Source organism: Thermomyces lanuginosus (assembly GCF_041956635.1).
Source record: "Thermomyces lanuginosus strain ATCC 200065 unplaced genomic scaffold VTN49scaffold_22, whole genome shotgun sequence".
In the NCBI taxonomy this organism is placed as follows: domain Eukaryota; kingdom Fungi; phylum Ascomycota; class Eurotiomycetes; order Eurotiales; family Trichocomaceae; genus Thermomyces; species Thermomyces lanuginosus.
This window is the reverse complement of record NW_027192356.1, coordinates 292,382-314,078: the sequence shown is the minus strand read 5'-3', so window position 1 is coordinate 314,078 and position 21,697 is coordinate 292,382. Positions and strand designations below refer to the sequence as shown.

The 21,697-nt window shown below is 56.6% G+C and overlaps 6 protein-coding genes across 6 annotated transcripts; 4 read left to right on the top strand and 2 right to left on the bottom strand.

The window, feature by feature from the left end:
* Window positions 1-412: 412 nt before the first annotated feature.
* Window positions 413-6,117, top strand: VTN49DRAFT_1033 (uncharacterized protein; the record flags this gene model as incomplete). Its single annotated transcript, XM_069408604.1, has 4 exons — window positions 413-525; window positions 585-773; window positions 838-6,026; window positions 6,086-6,117. The coding sequence occupies 4 exons, from the start codon at window positions 413-415 to the stop codon at window positions 6,115-6,117; spliced, it is 5,523 nt and encodes a 1,840-aa protein (XP_069270073.1).
* A 302-nt stretch (window positions 6,118-6,419) lies between these two features.
* On the bottom strand, window positions 6,420-7,408 carry VTN49DRAFT_1032 (uncharacterized protein; the record flags this gene model as incomplete). The annotated part of the gene is made up of 5 exons (XM_069408603.1): window positions 6,420-6,613; window positions 6,670-7,095; window positions 7,169-7,204; window positions 7,264-7,276; window positions 7,346-7,408. The coding sequence occupies 5 exons, from the start codon at window positions 7,406-7,408 to the stop codon at window positions 6,420-6,422; spliced, it is 732 nt and encodes a 243-aa protein (XP_069270072.1).
* Window positions 7,409-7,771: 363 nt separating this feature from the next.
* VTN49DRAFT_1031 (uncharacterized protein) lies at window positions 7,772-10,192 on the top strand (the record flags this gene model as incomplete). Its single annotated transcript, XM_069408602.1, has 1 exon — window positions 7,772-10,192. The coding sequence occupies one exon, from the start codon at window positions 7,772-7,774 to the stop codon at window positions 10,190-10,192; it is 2,421 nt and encodes an 806-aa protein (XP_069270071.1).
* Window positions 10,193-11,456: 1,264 nt separating this feature from the next.
* VTN49DRAFT_1030 (uncharacterized protein) lies at window positions 11,457-14,809 on the top strand (the record flags this gene model as incomplete). The annotated part of the gene is made up of 7 exons (XM_069408601.1): window positions 11,457-11,987; window positions 12,040-12,315; window positions 12,368-12,829; window positions 12,880-13,198; window positions 13,247-13,611; window positions 13,661-13,858; window positions 13,907-14,809. 7 exons carry the CDS (start codon window positions 11,457-11,459, stop codon window positions 14,807-14,809), a joined length of 3,054 nt encoding a protein of 1,017 aa, XP_069270070.1.
* A 452-nt stretch (window positions 14,810-15,261) lies between these two features.
* On the top strand, window positions 15,262-19,346 carry VTN49DRAFT_1029 (uncharacterized protein; the record flags this gene model as incomplete). The annotated part of the gene is made up of 2 exons (XM_069408599.1): window positions 15,262-15,696; window positions 15,753-19,346. The coding sequence occupies 2 exons, from the start codon at window positions 15,262-15,264 to the stop codon at window positions 19,344-19,346; spliced, it is 4,029 nt and encodes a 1,342-aa protein (XP_069270069.1).
* A 127-nt stretch (window positions 19,347-19,473) lies between these two features.
* On the bottom strand, window positions 19,474-21,541 carry VTN49DRAFT_1028 (uncharacterized protein; the record flags this gene model as incomplete). Its single annotated transcript, XM_069408598.1, has 7 exons — window positions 19,474-19,648; window positions 19,704-19,945; window positions 20,010-21,026; window positions 21,073-21,160; window positions 21,214-21,267; window positions 21,330-21,347; window positions 21,399-21,541. The coding sequence occupies 7 exons, from the start codon at window positions 21,539-21,541 to the stop codon at window positions 19,474-19,476; spliced, it is 1,737 nt and encodes a 578-aa protein (XP_069270068.1).
* Between the last annotated feature and the right edge of the window lie 156 nt (window positions 21,542-21,697).

Below are 21,697 nucleotides of genomic sequence, written 5' to 3'. Positions count from 1 at the left end.
CTATTCCTCTTCCGGCATAGCGGGAAGTTACATTGAAAACTTGGGACCGTGTAATTACATTACGGCCAGAACGACCACACCTCGATCCGTCCACCCCCCAAGCGGCCTTCTTCTGCATTCCATCCATCCAACAACGGTTTCCTCGCTGCATTAATTTTTTTTTTTTTTTTGGTGTTTCCAGAGCGTCAACGACGATTGCGTCGCTCGCTCACTTGCGCTCGTTCTGATCCCGAGCTCCGCGAATCGACCGGACGTGGCTGTGGACATTCGTTTGCTCCTGCCCACGATGCCATTGTTTTCGCTCGTTGCTTGAATCAAACACTGTAGTCTCTTTATCGCGACGATAGACAACACTGCGGAGGTTTCTTGCGGTTGATACAGTCTGTGAGCGCGACGGGCTTTCGTTGCCATCATGTCGACCCCCTCGTTTTCCGGGACGGCCCCGGCTCATGCTCAGTCCTCGTTACCAGCATTGCCTGCTCATCTTCAGTCTGATACTCATCTCACAGCACATTTGGCGAGCAGGTAAGCTCCAGAAGGAAATCTTTGGTGCCGGGAGCGCGGTAATTGATAGCATATCCCAGATTTCATGTGTCACTACCGACAGCTCGCCTCTCCTCCCAAGCTCTGATCTGCCTCAATACCTATACGTCGTCAACTAAAGGACCCGATGGCGGCAAGGAAGGTAGCCCCATGGCCGAGGCCGAGGATTTGGCCCGGCGAGCCTATACGCGCTTGGGTGCTCGAGGCGAGAATCAGGCCATTGTATTCTTGTATGTGCGCCCCTGAATTCGACCGGAGAAGACAGTTTCACAACTAACCAGATTGTGTAAACAGAGGCGAGAGTGGCTCTGGCAAGACCACGATTCGGTCACATCTTCTCTCCTCGTTCCTCTCCTTCTCCTCCACGCCGCTGTCAACGAAGCTGTCCTACGCCGCGTTTGTGTTCGACACGTTGACCACCACGAAGTCGGTCACCACCCCGACGGCGTCCAAGGCCGGTCTCTTCTACGAGTTGCAGTACGACTCGACGTCTTCGAATCCGACTCTGATTGGAGGCAAGATGCTAGACCACCGGCTGGAACGCAGCCGCATCACATCCGTCCCAACCGGCGAGCGCAGTTTCCACGTCTTGTACTATCTGCTGGCCGGTACCAGCGCGGCGGAGAAGTCGCATCTGGGCCTGGACGGAGCCAGCATCGCTGGCGGTCATGGCGGCTCTCAGAAACGATGGCGCTACCTCGGCCATCCGACCCAGCTCAAGGTCGGAATCAATGACGCCGAGGGCTTCCAGCAATTCAAGACCGCGCTGCGCAAACTCGAATTCGCGCGCAGCGAGATTGCCGAGATCTGCCAGATCCTGGCGAGCATTCTGCACATCGGACAGCTAGAATTTGTGACAGGCCAATCCACGACCACCCGTGGTGAAGAGAGCGGAGGCTTCGCTCTCGAGGGTGGTGAGACCGTGACCATGGTGCGGAACAAGGACGTGTTGGAGATCATTGCTGCTTTCCTCGGCCTCAGCATCGAGGACTTGGAGATCAATCTGCGGCAGAAGACCAAGACAATCCACCGTGAACGTGTCACCGTAATGCTGGATCCTCGCGGCGCCCGCGCAAACGCCGACGAGCTCGCCCGCACGCTGTATTCTCTCCTCGTAGTCTGGGTGATTGAGAGCATTAACCAACGGATCTGTGCCGCCGAGGATTCCGTGGCCAACACCATCTCGATCGTCGACTTCCCCGGCTTTGCGCAGGCCTCGTCAACTGGTTCGACCTTGGACCAGCTCCTCAACAATGCGGCGACCGAATGCCTCTACAATCTCTGCCTGCAGAATTTCTTCTCCGCCAAGGCTGACATGCTCGAGAGTGAAGAGGTCAGCGTGCCGGCAACGAGCTACTTTGATAACTCGGATGCCGTCCGTGGTCTGCTCAAGTCTGGCAACGGCCTGCTGAGCATCCTCGATGACCAGATGCGGCGCGGCCGCACCGATCTCCAGATGCTGGAGAGCCTGCGGAAGCGATTTGAGAACAAGAACCCTGCCATCGTAGTGGGTGACTCAGTGACCAAGTTGCCGGGAAGCAACTTCACCACCACCAACTCGGCAGCATCTTTCACCGTGAAACACTTTGCAGGCGAAGTTGACTACCCGGTTCAGGGCCTCATCGAAGAAAACGGTGAGACCATCTCGGGCGACCTGATGAACCTGATCAATAGAACCCGGAGCGACTTCGTGCGGGAGCTGTTTGGTCAAAAGGCCCTGCACCGTGTTAGCCACCCTAAGGAGAAGACAACCATCATGCAGGCCCAGGTGAGCTCGAAACCGATGCGTATGCCGAGCATGGCCCGGCGCAAGGTCAGTCCGCGATCGCGGTTCACGTCTCCAGAGACCGGCTCCGAGCATGATGACGATGCCCAAAGCCAGGGCACGAAGTCGCACAAGTCGTCCACGGCTGGGCCAGAGCAAGGTGCCGCTGGTCAATTCCTGGCGTCGCTGGACATTATCAAACAGTGCCTCACCGCGTCAAATGTCAACTCCTACTTTGTGTTCTGTCTCAAGCCGAACGACCGCCGTATCGCGAATCAGTTCGACAGTAAATGCGTTCGCATGCAGGTACAGACCTTTGGCATTGCCGAAATCAGCCAGAGATTGCGCAACGCAGATTTCAGCATCTTCTTACCCTTCGCCGAATTCCTGGGGCTGGCCGAGGCGGAGAACATCGTTGTCGGCTCCGACAAGGAGAAGGCGGAACTTGTGCTGGATGAGAGGCGATGGCCCAGCAACGAGGCCCGCGTCGGCAGCACCGGCGTCTTTCTCAGCGAGAGGTGTTGGGCGGATCTGGCCAAGGTGGGCGAACGGGTGCTGCCCGCGTACTCGGCCGAGCCCCTGGACGATGGCTATGGGCAGACCCCGGGAACATACTCGGACACAAAACTGCGCCTACTCAACTCGCGGGACAATTCGCCCAACGGTGCCTACATCTACGGAGACGAGACCAAGCAAGGTCTGTTTGGTGGCCGGGACGTGGATGGCCGATCTGACGCCGGCGTGTCGGCGTACAACTCCGGGGACATGTTCAAGAACATGCAGACTCGAGAGCAAATGGCCGAGAAGAGCAAGGAACGCCAGATGGAGGAGGTGGAGGTCGTCGCCGTGTCCGGCAGCCGTCGTCGCTGGATCGCCATTGTGTATCTGTTGACATTCTTCATTCCTGACTTTGTGCTCAAGCTCTTTGGAAAGCTCAAACGTCCGGACATCCGGATTGCCTGGCGGGAGAAGCTGGCCATCAACATCCTCATTTGGCTCTCCTGCTTGATCGCAATCTTCTTCGTCGTCGGCCTGCCGGGCCTGATCTGCCCCACACAGCATGTGTACTCAGCCGAGGAGCTAGCAGCCCATGACGGCGAGGATGGCCGGTCGGCGTACGTCGCGATCCGTGGCGTTGTGTTCGACCTTGGCAAGTTCATTCCGTCTCACTACCCAAAGAATCTCATTCCAGAGAGTGCCTTCAAGCGGTATGCCGGCGTGGATGCGACCTCGCTGTTCCCCGTGCAGGTTTCGGCTCTCTGCCAGGGTGTCGACGGCCATATCGATCCGTCAGTGCAACTGGATTACAAGCCGACTAACGTCACCGGAAGCCCGACGGCTATCAGCACCACCGACCCGAACGCGGTCTACCATGACTTCCGGGCGTTCACGAACGACTCGCGGCCTGATTGGTTCGCGGAACAGATGATCATGCTCCGATCCAATTACAAGAAGGGCTATATCGGGTATAGTGCTCAGTATCTCCAGACACTTGCGGGCAAGTCGTACTCGATTGCCTATATGGATGGCAACGTGTATGATTTCACCAACTACGTCGCTGGTGGTCGACCGACTATTGCAAAACCTGGCGAAAAGGTGCCCGATAACGTGAACACTGATTTTATGCATCCCCTCGTGGTCGATCTGTTCTCGGGTAATCCGGGCCAGGACGTGACGCAACTTTTCAACGACCTGCCTTTGGATGCGGATATGAAGCAGCGGATGCGGTTGTGTATGGACAACCTCTTCTTCGTGGGCAAGCTGGACACGCGAAACTCGGCGCAGTGCCAGTTCGCACGGTACTTTATCCTTGCCATCTCCGTCCTACTGGCGACGGTCATCTGCGCCAAGTTCTTTGCGGCACTCCAATTTGGCAAGAAGAACATTCCCGAGAATCTGGACAAATTCATCATCTGCCAGGTGCCGGCGTACACGGAAGATGAGGAGACCCTGCGGCGTGCCATTGATTCGATGGCTCGCATGCAGTACGACGACAAGCGCAAGCTGCTGGTGGTTGTCTGCGACGGTATGATTATTGGTCAGGGCAACGACCGGCCGACGCCGCGGATCGTCCTGGATATTTTCGGAGTGCCAGAAACTGTGGATCCGGAGCCGCTGAGCTTTGAGAGTCTGGGCGAAGGCATGCGGCAGCACAACATGGGTAAGGTGTACTCGGGACTCTATGAGGTGCAGGGCCACATTGTTCCGTTCCTGGTCGTTGTCAAGGTTGGCAAGCCGTCGGAGGTATCGCGGCCGGGCAACCGAGGCAAGCGAGACTCGCAGATGATCATCATGCGGTTCCTCAACCGCATCCACTACAACCTGCCGATGAGCCCGATGGAACTGGAGATGCATCACCACATCCGCAACATCATTGGCGTGAACCCGACGTTCTACGAGTTCATTCTGCAGGTCGACGCGGATACGGTTGTGGCTCGGGATGCGGCGACGCGAATGGTGGCATCGTTCATGGATGATACGCGGATCATCGGCCTGTGCGGAGAAACGGCGCTGAGCAACGCGAAACACTCGGTGATCACGATGATTCAGGTCTACGAATACTACATCTCACACAACCTGACAAAGGCGTTTGAGAGTCTTTTCGGGTCTGTGACATGTCTGCCGGGTTGCTTTTCAATGTACCGAATTCGATCCGCGGAAACGAACAAGCCACTGTTCGTCAGCAAGGAGGTGTGCGACGGGTACTCGGAGATTCGGGTGGACACACTGCACATGAAGAACCTGCTGCACCTGGGTGAGGACCGATACCTGACGACGCTGCTCCTCAAGCACCACCCAACGTACAAGACCAAGTATCTGTTCCGCGCCAAGGCCTGGACCATTGCTCCTGAGAGCTGGAAGGTGTTCTTGTCGCAGCGACGACGATGGATCAACTCGACGGTGCACAACCTGATTGAACTGATTCCGCTGCAGCAACTGTGCGGCTTCTGCTGCTTCAGTATGCGGTTCGTGGTGTTTATCGATCTTCTCAGCACGATCATCCAGCCGGTGACGGTGGCGTACATTGCGTACCTGATTTTCTGGCTGGTGCGAGACACGTCGGTGATTCCATTTACAGCGTTCATTCTACTGGGCGCCATCTACGGTTTGCAAGGCATTATCTTCATCCTGCGGCGCAAGTGGGAGATGGTTGGCTGGATGATCATCTACATCCTGGCAACGCCAATTTTCTCCCTGGGCCTGCCGCTGTACGCGTTCTGGCACATGGACGATTTCACATGGGGCAACACGCGAGTGGTCATGGGCGAGCGCGGCAACAAGGTGATCATTTCGGACGAGGGCAAGTTCGACCCGTCGTCGATTCCCAAGAAGCGTTGGGAGGAGTACCAGATGGAGCTGTGGGAGGCACAGTCGCAGCGCGACGACCGCTCCGAGGCGTCTGGGTTCTCGTATGGCACCAAGTCATACCACCCAGGAGCTTCCTCGGAGTACAACTACCCAGCATCACGGCCAGTGTCGCAGTTGGATATGACCTCGCGCGTCGGGTCGCGCATGTCATTTGCCGGCACCGAGCTGCTGGGTGGTGGCGATGCGCACGATGTCGCGGGCCTGCCCAGCGACGACTCGCTCCTGGCTGAGATCCGCGACATCCTACGCACGGCAGATCTCATGACGGTGACCAAGAAGAGCATCAAGCAAGAACTGGAGCGACGATTCGGCGTGAATCTGGATGCCAAGCGGCAATACATCAATTCTGGTAAGGCTCATCTTCCAACTTTCTATCCTACTCACTTCAGAGTGCTAACGTGTTCGCAGCTACGGAGGCTGTTATTTCTGGCCAGCTGTAATTCTTCGATTTTCGACTCATATTGATCGGGCTATAAATGTTTAATCTCTGCAAACGGTGTTTGTTGCATGATGGTACATACTTGCCATTTTTTGTTATGGGGCTGGGTTGTTGATCTGTCTGTATTTGAGTGTACGTCATTTCATCCAAGGGATGTAGCATAGAGTTTGTAATCTCAGTGCGAACGGAGGTTCGTTTGCCATGCTAATATATATATATATATATATATATTCGTGTCCCTCTATCCTATGCACATAAAATCTCATAAACGCTCTATCCCATCTATCGTCTACTGTTTTTTAATCATGACGGTTTTGTCTGCGCCTGCTGTTGATTCCGACTCTTGAAAAACTGCGGAAACAGATCCCTCAACTCCTCCAAATCCCGAATCATGTGTTTCGACGCCGGCGTGTCCGGCACGGGAAGTTCCCGCTCGACGAAATGCACCGCCGTCCACCCACGGGCTTGGGCATGTCGACAATTGAGATGGGAATCATCTAACATTCCAATCAGAAGAACATTACTTCATAACAAAAAAGGATATGATACTTACCGACGAAATAGCACTTCTCCACCGACTCGGCCCCCGCCTCCCTCTCCGCCTTCTCCCACATCTCGTCATTAGGCTTACACACAAGCTTCTCCGCGGCGTAGTCACAATATGTCAACCCTTCGAAGCAATCCTCGATGCCCAACAAGCGGACCACCCGCTTTGCATGCGTGATATACGCATTGGTCAGCAACCAGGGCTTCACGCGGGATCGATCGAGATCGAGCAGTAAGCGACGTAGACGGGCGTCTGGCCGCAGGATACGGTCCAAGGGAAGGGCGTCGTCGACCTCGCGATTGAATTCCAGCGGGTCGATCTTGTGGTGGCGGGTGAGGCCTTGGATGGCGAGACCGTACTCTTTGTAGTATTTTTGGTGAAGCATGGTGGCATCTTCGATGGTGAGGGAAAGGTGTTTGACGAAGAAGATGTCTATCCGGAAATTCCGGATGTTAGTGAATAGGAATAATGTGTTGGAGAGAGAGAGAGAGAGTTGAGGATGTACCGATTAATTCTTGCATCAAGTCATGGATCTTGTGTCCTGAGATTGGTCTTAATGCTTCTTGTTGTTCGTATTGTTATGGTGCATTGTATACCAACCTCGAGAGTATAGCTGCGGGGAGACCTAGCAGTGAGCAAACGGATCAGAGCGAATTGAGATTTGGGTGTTGGAGCAACTCACACAGTTGTCAATGTCGAAGAAGAGGACTGCCCGCGAGTCCTTCGGGCCGTCTTCGGAAGCCATGTTGCTATTGCTCTAATTCTACAATAGACTCAAACCACAGACGTTCATAGATTTCAATCTTTCATCGCATAGAAACGATGAGTCAGTACGCACCTATCGCTAGGCATGTGAAAGTCATGTGATTTTAATGCCTCAGGCATGATAAGAGGGTCCCTAGTCCACTATCTGAACCGACCAATGATATTTGGCTATTATTTTCTTGCTTCATGCCAGCTCAAACCTATGATTTCAAGCTTGTTTCTCCCTTTCTGAAGAGGAGAAAAAAAAAAAAATGCGCGTCTGGACCAACCCTGGTCCAGCAGAAATCATATTGGAAATTACACGATTATCTACAGAGAATCCATTGATTAATCTGGCTTCGTGATGGCCGCGTCCAACACCCCTGTGGTTACCGTTCCACAGCCGTCGGACGACGCCACAAGCAGGGAGATCAGAGAGTACGAAAAGATTCTCAAACTCACCGAAGAGGTCTTTGCCGGAACTCATCCTCGGCTCAAGGTACCGGAGAAGTTTGTCCGGAGAGCGCCACAGGCGACTCAGACGACTGCTTCTACAACAACAGCAGCAACAACAGCACCTGAACTACATGCTCCTGAGCAGGTTGTTCGAAAAGAAGAAGAGAGGAAAACCAATGCGTCTGCACCATTCAGTGTCCAACCGGGGACAGCAACCCCCCATGTAGCAGCATCATCATCTTCAACAGCAACAGCAACAACAAAACCCGCGTCCGCGATTAACCCCGTGCTGTTAACTAAGTCAGATGACCTTGTGCGCGCCGAGCTTGCCCTGCAGCGGGAACGTATCGAGCGTGCCCTCCGTGAACAGCATGAACGCAGCAGAATCGAGGCCAAACGAACCGTGCCATTGCAGGATGCTTGTCCGGATTTCAATGTCACACAAGTGTTGAACAAGGCCCTGGAGATTGTGAAGCCGCTTCCCCCTCCGTCTAATGAAGCTACCCACGCTGATCGTGCCTCGGCGACTGTTTCCATTGATGAATCCTCGAATAACAATGACTCGCTGTATTCGAGCAGAGCGCCAGATTCACCCATCTCGGGTGCGCGTCCGTCGCCAGAGTCTGATCGCCGGGTTCCAGAGAAACCGGCCGAACCGCGTCCTGTGACAATTAGTCCCGAACCTAGTCGACCTGTTGAGGCTGCTAATAAAGAGACTGCTCCCGCTGGCCCCGCGGATGAGTCTATGGAGGACGATGACTATTCCCCGCCGGAGCCAATTGTACCGGATAACGTACGCGTCGAGCCTCCCGCATCGGCGGGACCTCCGCCAGAACACCGTCAGCGTCAGCATGAAGGGCCCGAGCTGCAGAGTCGGCACCCCCCGTCCCCGGCAAGTGAAGTTAGAATTGTGCGAAATCACATAACATCTCCAGCTGCTCCTCGACCATCACGCGTATCGCCATTGGCGACCGCCAAGGTGCCATCTGTGCAGCAATCGCGGGCGGAGCATCGCCGGGAACGCTTAACAGAGGATCCATATACTGCAGGTCGCACCGGGAGCCCAGCAGTGGCGGCGCAGCATTTACTACCTCGTAAGCGACGCCGGATTCGTGAAGAACCGGGCCCGCGCGATGTGCATTCTCCCGCGCCGTATATCAAAGAAGAACCGATGTCTCCACCTCCAGTATCGGAGGTCCCACGCGCCCGCAGCCGAATTGCTGACTCCCGTCCCGCATACATTGATATTGCGTCGCCGCAGCAGTACACACCGCCGGTGGACCGGCGGGAGGCTCCGTCCCGCGAGCCTGTCTACGAAATGGATCGCTATGGCCGTGAGTATGACGTTGATGGCCACCCTGTGCGTCCGGCATCCCGAGTGGTCCGCCGGCCGGTTCGGGATACGCAGGACCTGCGGCGCGTGGCCAGCATGCATAGCAGCGCAAGCCGGCCCGTGACCGAGGCGGTCGCCCGCGAATACGAACCCGCTCCTCCGCCGCGGTATCCGTCGCGGGCCATGCGGGCGTCATCATATGCGGTTGTTGAACGGGCACCGCCACCGCCGCCGCCGCCTCCGCCGGCAGAGCGTACGCGGTACTACGATGAAGCCGTGCCGAGCTACTCTAGACACTACGTCGAAGAGGTGCCTCGGTACCGGGAAGTCGTCGTCGAGGACGAACCCGTGCCGCGATACGTCGAGGTGCCACCGCCTCCACCTCGGCGCCGCATCGTCGTCGACGAGCATGGCAACCGGTACTACGAGATGGTACCGGCGCCCAGCATGCGGACGATGCCGCCGCCGGCGCCTGCGCCACCGCTGCGTCACGCCAGCGTGGCTCGGAGCACGTCAATCGTGGAGGACGGTTACGGGTCGCGCCGGTACGTGACGGAGATGCCACCGCCACCTCCGTCTTCCTCTCAGGTATCGTACCGGCGCGTGGTGGACTACCCTGCCGGAGAAGAACCTGCCTCCGCTGTTCCCCTGCACCGACCGTACTCGCGCGGACCGGCCCCACCTCCCGGCGGTGATCGCCCGCCTGTCGTGCGCAGTAGCAGCGTGGTGGTGGACTACGGACCGCCGCGACATGAGTACCTGGACGAACGTGAGATGGTGCCGCGGGAGCAGCGGGTGATGCGAACCTCTACTGCGGGCCGGTACGTGCGGACGGGGCGTGAGAGCGTCTACGTGGACGAGGATGGGCGCGCGGTGTACACGGCCGCCCCGGCGTCATCGGCGCCGGGGCCGGGGCCGGGGCCCTCGGGACCGTCGGGACGGGCGTTCCGAGAGGAGCGGTACTATGAGGAGGAGGATGGGTACGGACGGTATTAATGTAATGACTCCATAACATGCTCTTTTCATCTTTCTGTATGAGTACTGTCATCCTTGTTCAATTGCACAACTACTGTACAGTTTTTGCTTGAAATCTTTCCTCCTTGCCTTACTGCCTCGATCATGTGATCAAACCACGTGATCCGCCCCATTTTGTTTGGTGGAAATCTTCCCCGAGGCATGGAGCCTTTGACAAAGCTAGAGAGGTGTGATGATGCGTGAAAAGAATCAAGGGATGAGTTGTTCGGGCCGGCAAATGCCTTGATTTGCGCATTCTGGAGGCGGATCTGCCGATCTACATTCCGTAGCTGGTAGAGTTTGACTCGGTGAATGGATCAGTTGGAGAGTTCCACGTATCCAATTTTTTTTCGCCTTCCGGTGTCTTGTCTCTCTCTTTTTTTCGAATAGATTCTTCGTGATGGCCCTGATGATGTCTTAAAAAGTCCATGGAGAGTCAAGTGGTGTGAGTACTTGCTCCTTTCAGTCGTCCGGGAGAGTTAAAGAGGTCCAAGCTCCCGCTCCGATCCGAGATTACATAATCGATCGGGACGACCGGATGAGTCAGCGCCGTCGTCATTGGCCGCGGACGAGGGCCTCGGAGATCGATCGCTCGGGTCGAAATGGAGAAAGAGTTCAGCGTCGACCAGAGAACCGGAGCCAGTGACGACATAGTAAATTCTAGGCTGTGTGGAATAGAATTTGCAATGGGGGAAAATTGACCGGGTTCAGGAAGAGGCCAAGAGAGGGGAGCAGCTCCGGCTGTTGGGCAGAGGGAATGATACCTAGGAGAGCAGTGCCTGGGTGATAAATCAGATTGAAGAATCGAGGAATAGAAAACCGGACAATTCTGTAGGTCTTGGATCACCGAACTAGTCGTTTTGAAGAGGGAATTTAGAGAAAATACCATTGCAAAACAAGTCTATGAAATAATAACCGATCCAAGACGCCGGCATGAAGAATCCCGGCCCAGACCTTCTGCTCAGCCCAGCCTTGGCTCTCGCGCTCTCTCCATCTGATCTCCGTCTCTTCTCTTCTCCTCTTTCTCTCGTACTGAGACTGCTTGCTCTCCAAGATTAAACCCTGGAATTAAACTCGTCTTCTTCTTAATAGAGCCTGTCTGAATTTCGCTTCCCATCCTGACGTCCTTATTGATACCCCGTTTGTTTTCTTTTCCCTTTTTCCCTTCTTCTTCTTCTTCTTCTTCTCTTCCCTTCCTCTCTTCTCTTTCCCTTCCTTCTTCTCCTCTCCCTCCCTTCCTCCCACCATGCACAAAATCTCCAACTTCACCGGCCAGGCCCGCCATGGATGGGAACGGATGACCCCGACCTTCGGCATGTCGCGCCCCCATGCCGACCTCTCCTCCGCCTCGCTGCGACGGCCGCATGCTCCGCCGCCCTTGACACCCCCCGCCCCCGTGGATCCTACCGTGAATCTCTCCTTTAACGTTCCCTTCAATTGCTCCCTGGCCGGTCCCGACGTCGACGATGTCCTGCATGCCACTCCGGGGGCCCTGCAGCGATGGACCTTTCCCGATGCCTCCCCCGAGAACCCAGCCCCGCCGCACCAGCTGCCCGTGCATGTTAATAACCTCGAGGCACTGCGCCGTCTGTGCCGACAGATCTCTGAGTCCAGCGGTGGCCGGCTGGAGGCCTCCGTTTCCACCACAGAACCCAAAGTGGTCTCCCCGCTGCAGCTGCGGCCGCATGGCCTCGTCACCACCGTCTGTCTATCCGGAGATGCCGAACTCGTGCGGAAAACACGGGCCCGCATTCTGAATGAGATGCCTATTTCCTTGGTAAGTCGGGCACTAGGCGAAGGAAGGTGGTCCCATGCTAATTGGGTATTAGCGGAGCGCCACCGTCGACGTCGATATGCATTTGATCACGGACGCCGCCACGCAGGGGGTCCGCACCTCGGTCCTTGAGCACCTCGACACTTTGGCTGCCTACACCGGCGCTGATATCTTCCTCCTTAGCCCCAAGACCGTCGATGCCGACAGTGCGGTCGTGTCCTCCTATGGCGCCGAGAATGGCCTAGATAACCGCTACCGGGTCGCCATCTACGGCGACATGGAAAGTGTCGAGCATGCCAAGACGCGGATACTCATTATGATTGACCAGATTGTACGTACTCTCTTAGACCGTAGTTTTTGTAGGTGATGGCTGACCATGGTAGTTGAAACGCCACGTCGACGCCGTCAAGCTGGAACTATCCATGCATACCCTCGTCTGTGGTCGCACACGCAAGAACATCAAGATGATCGAAGCGGCCACAAATACGGCGATCTACTTCCCGCCGCCCTTTCCGCGGATTTTTGGCTACACACCTCCGGGCGCCCATCGGCGAAGCGAGAACGAGGTCTACATCACGGGAGAGACTTTGGAGGACATTGCTCGTGCGAAGCAGAAGCTGCGCGATCTGGTCATGGGCGTCAAGATCTACATCAAGGACGTCATGCTCTCGGCCAGCAAGATCGACAGTATCCTGCTGGACCGGCTCGATAAGGTACGCAAGGTCATGGAGGCCAATGGGTCCTACGTGCTCTTTCCGCAGCTGGGGAGCCAGCGCGGGCTTGTACGGGTACAGGGAACCGAGGTACTGCATGTGGAGCGAACGGTGAGGGAGATTATGGCATTGGTATGTATACGAAAACTTTAAGTTCTGGGGTCAGCTGCTGATTGGAGCAGGCCGGCCAGTTCTATAGCGCGTCCTGGTGGATCATTGTTCCCGATCCCGCCATGAGTCGTCCGCCGTCGCCCGCAGAGGTGCGTCCGATGCTGGCGGACATTTGCGCCAACTCCGGGGCCGACGTTAGCTTTGACAACCTCACTTTCTCGGTCAATGGCTCCGATGACGCCGTCAAGGCAGCCATGATGGTCATCAACCAAATCGGCTTTGTTAATCGCAGCCAGTACCAGATCCGGGTCAAGATTGAGCTGGCCAATGAGCACAAGGAGTTTGTCAGCGGGAAGAAGAATGGAAAGATCAATAAGATCATGGGACAGAGTAGGTTCTCCTCTTCTAGATTCCAATGGCAAAGTGCTGACGGCACAGGCAACGTTCAAATCATTTTTGACGGCTTCAACGAGTACAATTTCTACATAGACGTTTGCGGGACGCAGTACGAGGCGGTCCAGAACGGCCTGGACTTGGTGGAGCAGGAGATGCCGGCATCGATCTCTTTCCATGTGCCAGACCAATACCACAAGCGCATCATCGGCATCGGCGGTCAGCACATCCAGCGCATCATGAAGAAGTACTCGGTGTTTGTCAAGTTTTCCAACGCCATGGACCGCGGCGGTCTCGGCAAGGATGAGGACGATGTCAAGGTCGACAACGTCATCTGCCGCACGCCGGCGCGGAATGCTCAGAGCTTGGACCTCGTCAAGCAAGAGATTATGGACATGGTGGAGAAAGTGGTATGTAGAATCGGCCTACAATTACGATGCATGGGCTGACGGAAAGTAGGATGCCGAGTACGTGTCCGAGACGGTCCTGGTGAACCGTCTGTACCACCGAGAGCTGCTGAAGCGCATGCGCGAGATAGAGGAGCTGGAAAAGAAGTGGAATTGCAAGATCGAGTTTCCCAGCACCGAGCTTGCCAGTGATGTAGTGACCATTTCCGGGCCTGAGTACCAGGTGCCGCAGGCGGTGGATGCGTTTTTGGTGAGTGAATTCCATGCACTTTTGGTAAATTTTGCTAACCCTTTTCAGGGAATGGTACCGGAGAAGCACGAGCTGTCTTTCCAGAGCTCCCCCGAATTGCGCGCATTCCTGCAGTCGCCCGAGTTCACCGAGGATGTGCGGTCCAAGCTCAAGAATCAGTACGAGGTGGACGCAACCGTCGATCTGACTGGCGACCTGCCCACGCCCAAGGATGACGCGGCTTCCGCCGCTCCCGTCGAGGACCGCTTGGTTCTTGGCTACACGCGCAACAACGCGGGCGGGCTGCGGGATGCCATTGATTTCCTGATCTCGCGCCTCGTGGCGCACGGGCTGGACGCCACGACCGTCAAGGGCGCCATCCCACGGCCCAAGTCGGACTCGTTCGAAGAGTCGCTGCCGTTCTTCGACTCGAAGCTGCTGCAGCATGCCCCTGCGCCGATCGTGACGGACTCGCCGGCGCGGCCAGATGACGCCAGCGAGCGCGGGTCCATCTTTGAGCGGCTGCGCAAGCCCGGCAGCATCTCGTCGTTCTCGTCTTTCATCGGGCGCAAGAACCACTCAGCATCGCCGGCGTCGTTCTTCAAGCACGCGTCCAGCAACGCGTCCAAGGCGTCGCTGGTGTCGATGGAGTCGCGCGACAGCGGCTACCGCAACCCATGGAACGACTCGGGCGTTAACCTGCCTGACGACGATAGCCTGAGCATCCATGCCCCTGTGGGCAGCTCCCACAGCCACCACAGCAGCAGCAGCACGAACGGCGGCTGGCCAGTCACCGGTCGGTTCGAGTCCAAATTCAATAACATCTTTGGTACCGTTCCTGGCGACCGCACTCCGAAACATCCGAACCCCCATGCAGCCCCCGATTTGTCGCGGGCGTCGTTGGATTCTGGACGCCCTAGCACTTCCAATTCTTCGACTGGATACCCGGCCCCCATTGGGCCACCGCGTTGATTTCTTTGATACGGAGTTTTTTTCATTTTATGAGATGAAAGAGTTGTTTACGCAGCAATGAGATACCAATCCGCGATATACCCTTATGCTTGGTGGAGAGTTTTGTGCTTTTTTGCCTTTTGCTCTTTAACTTTTTTTTTCTTGATACCACGGGATATGCAAATTGATTGTCGAGTTGATTGTTTGATTGAGAGATTTATTGGGATGGGATATGCTTAGGATGGAATATGAATGATGAGCATGGCCTTTGATTCTGGATGCTGTAGGTTAAGACTTACTGTGCTGTACTCCGTAAAACGAAGGGAGAGGTCCATCCTCCCCATGTATGCCTGAAATGTAAGGCACCTATGCGGGTCTTGGCACCCCTATCCAATCCACGCGAGAGATGTAATTGGGCCTGGAGTAAACAATCTACGACGCACTTCGAGCATCGTCCGAAGGAAAAGGATAAAATGGTCGACTTCGCCCCGGGCCAAGTCGTCCGGCTGCTCGACGGCCGCGTCGCGACGATCCGTTTCGTCGGCACCACACAGTTCGCACCGGGGGAATGGATCGGCGTCGAGCTGGACGACGCGACGGGGAAGAATGACGGGTCGGTCCAGGGGGAACGATACTTTGAATGTGAGCCGGGGTATGGTATGTTTATAAGGCCGACGGCGATTTCGGCCGTTGTGTCTCGAGGAAGATCTGCCACGACAGCTTCGAAGAGAGATAGTCGGGATGGGAAGTCACAACAACAACCAGCGCGGCCTGGCGCGAAGACGACGACGTCGCAGAGTAGTGCCGCATCGAAGAGGTCTTCGGGAAGTGGAACACCGGGCGTGACGAGGAGGACAGGTTCGTCGACGCCACCGGTGGGGAGTCCGCAGCAGGCGAGGAATATTCGCGTACGTACATGACAATTCTTCCGGGAGGGAAGTGGGAATACTGATGGGTGTGGTAGTCGCCGACGAAATCCCCCTCGAAGCAGGTATCTGGACCTTCTCGACCGCCATCGATGCCGCCGCCGTCAGGTTCAACAACCGGTGGTCGTTCGTCTCCTTCAATCGCGATTAAGCCGGCTGGTCCGGCGACGAGGGTGCGACCGAGTCTGAGTGGGACGAGAACGTCAATGCCTCCGCCGACGACGTCGACGACGACGGCGATGCGGCCTGCGGCGAGGACGTCATTTACGGCGGCGCAGAGCAAATTCGCGAAGCCACCGGTGCAGCAGCCTGGCGCTGTGCCTCCGTCCGGGACGGCGTCGTTGGTGAAGAGGCCGACGTTGCGGCCCGCGGCGACGGTGAAGAAGGCTGCGGAGGAGGTAGCGTCGCCGCCGGCTGGGGCCGTGGGGGAGGAGTCACAGTCGCCCCCGGCGGTGGAGGAGAAGGAGGAAAAGGAAAGGGAAGCAAGGGAGGAGAAAGAGAAAGAGGAGATGGAGCGGCGTCAATCAAGTGCGGCCATAGCGCGGGAACTGGAGGATCTAAAAGCGAAGCTCCGGGTCATGGAAAAGAAGCGGGCCGAGGATCGGGAGAAGCTCAAGAACCTCGAGCGGCTGCAGGCCGAGCGGGACAAGTTCGAGGGTGTGATCCAGAAGCTGCAGGCCAAGTACCAGCCGCAACAGGTTGAATTGAATGACCTGCGCAAGAAGCTGCGCGAAACGGAAGCTCGGCTAGAAGAGCTGGAGAAGCAGCAGGCGGAGCACGAATCGATCCTGGAGCTGGCGACTCTGGATAAGGAGATGGCAGAGGAAATGGCAGAGGCCTACAAGCTCGAGGTTGGCGATCTCAAGGCTCGGGTAGAGGAACTGCAGCTGGAGGTAGAAGTGCTGCGCGAAGAGAATGAAGAGCTCAGTTCCGTGATGAGCCCTGAAGATAAATCGTCGGCCGGCTGGCTGCAGATGGAAAAGACAAACGAGCGGCTTCGTGAGGCACTGATCCGGCTGCGCGACATGACACAACAGCAGGAAGCAGAACTGCGGGCAGAGATCAAGGAGCTGCGCGAAGACCTGGAGGAGTACACCCAGGTTAAAGCTCAGTACGAGGCCACTAAAGAGAAACTGCTTGCGGCGGAGGCCAATGTAGACGATCTCAAGCAGCAGCTCGACACGGCGCTGGGCGCGGAGGAGATGATTGAGGAGCTGGCGGACAAGAACATGCGGTACCAGGAGGAGATCAATGAGCTCAAGGCCGCCATTGAGGACCTCGAGGCCCTGCGCGAGATCAATGATGAGATTGAGCTGAATCATGTCGAGACTGAGAAGCAGCTGCAGGAGGAGCTCGACTACCGAGAGAGTCTCTATCATGAGCAGTGCCGCCGTATTGCGCAGCAGGATGAAGTCATTGAGGATCTCGAGTACACGCTGGCTCGCTTCCGCGAGCTGGTGTCGAACCTCCAGGCCGATCTTGAGGACATGCGCGCCACGCAGCAAATCACCGAGACGGAGGCGAACGAGCTGTCTGCCCGGTCACGCGCCATGATGGACCTCAACCGCAAGCTGCAGGCGTCGGTGGAAAAGGCACAGGTCAAGACCATCGATGTCGAACTCGGACGTATGGCCGCTGAGGAGGCCAGCCAGCACCTTGCTATCGTCCAGTTGTATCTACCAGAGTACTACGAGGGCGAGAAGAACTCGGTGCAGGCACTGCTGCGGACAAAGCGTGTGCACTTTAAGGCTACGATCATCCACAACACCATGCGTGAACGATTATCGGAATCTGCTACAGTCACTCAACCGGAGAACATATTTAGCTGCTACGAGATCGTCGAGCAGACGCAGTGGATCGCCGGTGTCTGCGACCGGTTCCTGCGGTACGTCACAACGAGCACGCCGGAGCAATTCGGTGCGTTTGAGCGCGCTTTGTACGAGCTGGAACCCGTCGAGCGCACACTCAACACGTGGATCGACAGCCTCAAGCGCAACGATATCCAAGAGAAGAAGTGCGCTGCGGAGCTGCAGCGGTCGATTGCGCTGCTGACGCATCTTGCCGAGACGCTGATTCCAGTTGAGTTGGCGACGTATGCGGATGAGCTGTGCATGCGCGCGGCCATGACGCAGACATATATCGACCATGCTGCGGCGACGTTGGCCCGCGTGCGGGGGTTGCTGCAAGAGAGGTTGTCGCGCGGAGTAAAGACGGAAGTTACAAACTCGGAGGTGGATGGCGAGAAGGAAGAAAAGAAGGAAGAGGAAGTGGTAGAGGAGGAAGGCGTGTTTTTCCTCAACAAGAGCGAGAGCTTGATAGGACAGGCGCGCGGGCAAAGAGTGGTGATAACCAAGGTTCTGCGGTCGCTCGAGGAGCTGCGCTCACGGTCGCTGGCGCTGTCAGGCGACGCGGCAGGGCCGTTCGAGAAGGCAGAGCAGACGGCGCAGGAGTTGGCGGCCTTGGGGCGACGGATTGGCGACAGCGTCATGGAACTGCTTGGAGAGGAGGGGCGAACGGAGCCGATAACATATGCGGAGGCGCTCACTCGAATGAACCAGTCAGCAGACTCGACAGCGCGCAACCTTGGCGTAGAGAAAGAAGCCGGCTCAGACGCCATGGCGGTAATGAGCGCCGGGTTGCGCTCTCTAGCCGGCTTACTGGAAAGCCTCAGTGGCCATGCCGGCGACCTAACCCGCACAGGGGAATTCGAGCGCGGCAGCAACTCCAAAGCCCCCTGGGCTCTCCGCGCTGCCGAACTCCGCGCCAAACGCTCAATACCCGCCGACGCCGACGAAGAAATGCGCCGCCTCCAGCGCGCCCTCAACGAAGCCTCCACCGCGCTCGGCGTCAAGGACCAGACCATCGAAGAACAAGCAATGAAGGTCGAGCTCCTCGAGGCGCGCATGCGCGACGCAACCAAGAAAGCCGCGCAGGCCAAAGATTTGGAGCAGCGGTTCGAAAGCCTCCAGGAGCAAGAAGCCGCGGCGCAGGAGCGTGCAGAGCGACTGAGCAAAGCCCTGCAAGAAGCCGAATCCGAGCGCGACGAGCTCCGCGCACGTCTGGAACGGGCCGCCGCCAGGAGGGCATCCACAGCTGCAAACGAGGCAGCGGTCCTCACCACCGCAGATGGACTCGTCATCGATACCGCCACGGCCGAGGCCGCCATCAGGGAGAACGACGCCCTGCGCCGCGAAGTCGCACGGTTACAATCCGCTATTCGCTTCCTCCGCAGCGGCGCTGCCCCCACAGCCGCGACCACAACACCTTTTTCCGTCCAACAAACGACGGAACTCCGTTCCTGGCTCGATGCGCCTCTTACTTCCTCGGCAGGGGTTGGCGGTGCTCTCACAAGCAAATCGACCGCCTGGCGCGAGCAAGCCCGGCAGGCGCGCGCGGCGGAAAGCAGGGCGGTTTTGTCGTCACTCCTCAAACTTGCAAAGGAGACCCCCATCACGGACCTTTCCTCGTCTCGTGCTGCTTCTGAAGAACGGCGCAAACCCCGGGCAGGAAAGAAGGACGGGAAGGATACCTATCGGTATCAGACACTCCGCCTGCGGGAGCAATACGAAGAATGGGCAGAATGGAAGAGGGAGGTTGTGGATGGTATTACCATATACTCCTCCCTGTCTTGATAACGTCCATCCATCCATCCATCCTGTACTATTAGGTTACGCTACTGTGGGGTATTGGGTTTGAATTGGTGGCTTTTTAAATGTATATAGATTTCTGGGAAGAAAAGGATTTCCATATTTCATAATTTCATCGCCAAACGTTATGTTCATCTTCATCGAGAGCGCCGTAGTAATAGTTTACTCGTGGGGGGTATTGCTGCTTGGGAGTTTCATCATCGTCTTCCTCCTCCTCTTCCTCGTGTTGGGGTTGATGTTGAGAAAGAACGGGTTCAAGGGTAGGGGGTGGGATGATTGAAGTTGGTCTAGAGTTTAGGAGTTAGCTTTGGAAGTTTTGGGGTGGGTAAGAGAGGATCGTACCGGATTTGACTCTGCTGCTCCTGTCGAGCAGTTGGTGATTGGACGTGTTTGTCGGTAGTGTCTTCCTCGTCTGGAACGCCCAGGTCAACGAGTTGTCCGCCACGAGCGCGTTTCTGGGTACGCGGGGAAGCGGAGGAGCTGCTGGTACTGCCGCTGGTGCTGCTGCGAGCTGGTCCCAGACGGGGTCTAGAAGCGTGGACGAGCTGATCGCGGGGCACTTCGTTTGCTGTGATGACGGGGTACTGCATATCCCGAGGTTTAGGGAATGGATTGGCCAGGTCTCGAGGGGAAAACAGGTTTACTTACGTTCCAATCTCCGAATTCCAACGCTCTTGCCGCCGCAAAGAGTCGCTCGTCCTCCTCGTCGATCTGCGTCTCTTCGAGTTCCGTGTACGAGGCATAAGACCGGATGCGTGACCGACGCGGCGGAGGCGCACTGCTGGGTTCGCCCGCGAGAAGTGGCGTGCGACTCGAGGCCGCCTCTCCCGGTTTCGGAAGCCAGTATTTGCCTTTCCCGCCGCGCTCGTAGCGCATACCTTCCATGACGCGCTTGACGCGCGAGCTTGACTCCTCGTGCGCAATGATGTGGTCGCCCGAGTCGAAGAAGCGGTACTCGTAGTTTTTGCCCTTGAAGGTCTGCTTCGAGTCCTCGATTAAATCTTTCGGGCCGAAAGCGTCACGCAGAGCGTACTTGACCGGCATGCGGGCCGCGGAGATGCGCGCATCGGCAAAGTCATGCCAGGAGAAGGCGTACCAATGAGAGATCGCAAAGGCGGGCATCTCGATGCAGATGAGACTGTCCTGGATCGCGGCGGCGAGGTTATCTGGCGTGTACCCTGCGACACCGTTGGGGATCGCCCCTAGCCATTGCAGGATGGATAGGAAGAATCCTTGCCAATACGACGCGAAGAGGATGAGCTTAATGCAGAGGAACTTCGGGACAGGACGGAAGGGCTTCAGGTCGTCGTGCATACACACCCAGAAAAGGGCTAGCGAGTACAAGCTCACCGTCACGCTGACGTTGTAGATGAGGCCCGTCCACATGTACCCCGATGTCAAGCCGAGGTAGCCTTCCTGATACGTGCCGGTCGCTTTCATGATGATCGACACCAACGCTAGTATGGGCTTCAGCCATGCATACTGAAGAATCCCGCGCTTGATTGCGAGAAATGTGTGCGGGTCTGAAATATCCACTTTTGGCAGCACGTTGTTGAGCGGCCACAGGTGCTGCACCGGCGGTCTCCCGTGGGTCATAATGATCAACGCGCGCTCGCCGCCGACAAAATTGATCAGCAGCTGGAAGAAGGTATAGATTGTGAACGCCTACTATATTTAGCGATTGTTTACTGCATTGATAGCATGGAGATACCTCGTAGACATCACGGATCGGTGTCAGAAACATGGCCGCCTTAATCGAGATGATGCTCGTCCATGACGATGCCGCATAGATAGGCACCCTACACTGGTCAGCATTGCGCCGATCATGAGTATTGACAATCGCGACACCCACATCAACAAAATTCGTACTACATAGCGCTGCAACAACGGCTTGCGGTAGTTCTTCCTGTTGCCGTGATGTCAGACCGTATCCCTCACCGATATTTCATGCGGGGACGGAGCGCATACGTTTGGAGCCAGATCGATCTGTTCCTTTGTCAGAATCACATTCCTTGATAATCGCGGGATGGTACTAACGCTATTGACAACAATGTCGCCACCAGCGAACAAACGCCCGCCAGGATAATCACCACGCGCGCCAGTCTAGAGCCGGTGCCCCCAATGGAGGAGAGGGACACCCGCTCTCCTGGCCTCTGCTCTCCCAGCGACTCCGGTTCCATGTCATGCCGGTCGGAATCACGATTTGAAGAAAATTAGATCTCGGCGCATCGTAAAGACTACGAAGTTCAGTGTCTGATGATCCTCAAGAGCTTAAGCAGCTCCTTCAGGCTGTTGTTTGTCTGGAGCCGACGTGGTTGCGTTTGGGTATTAGATTT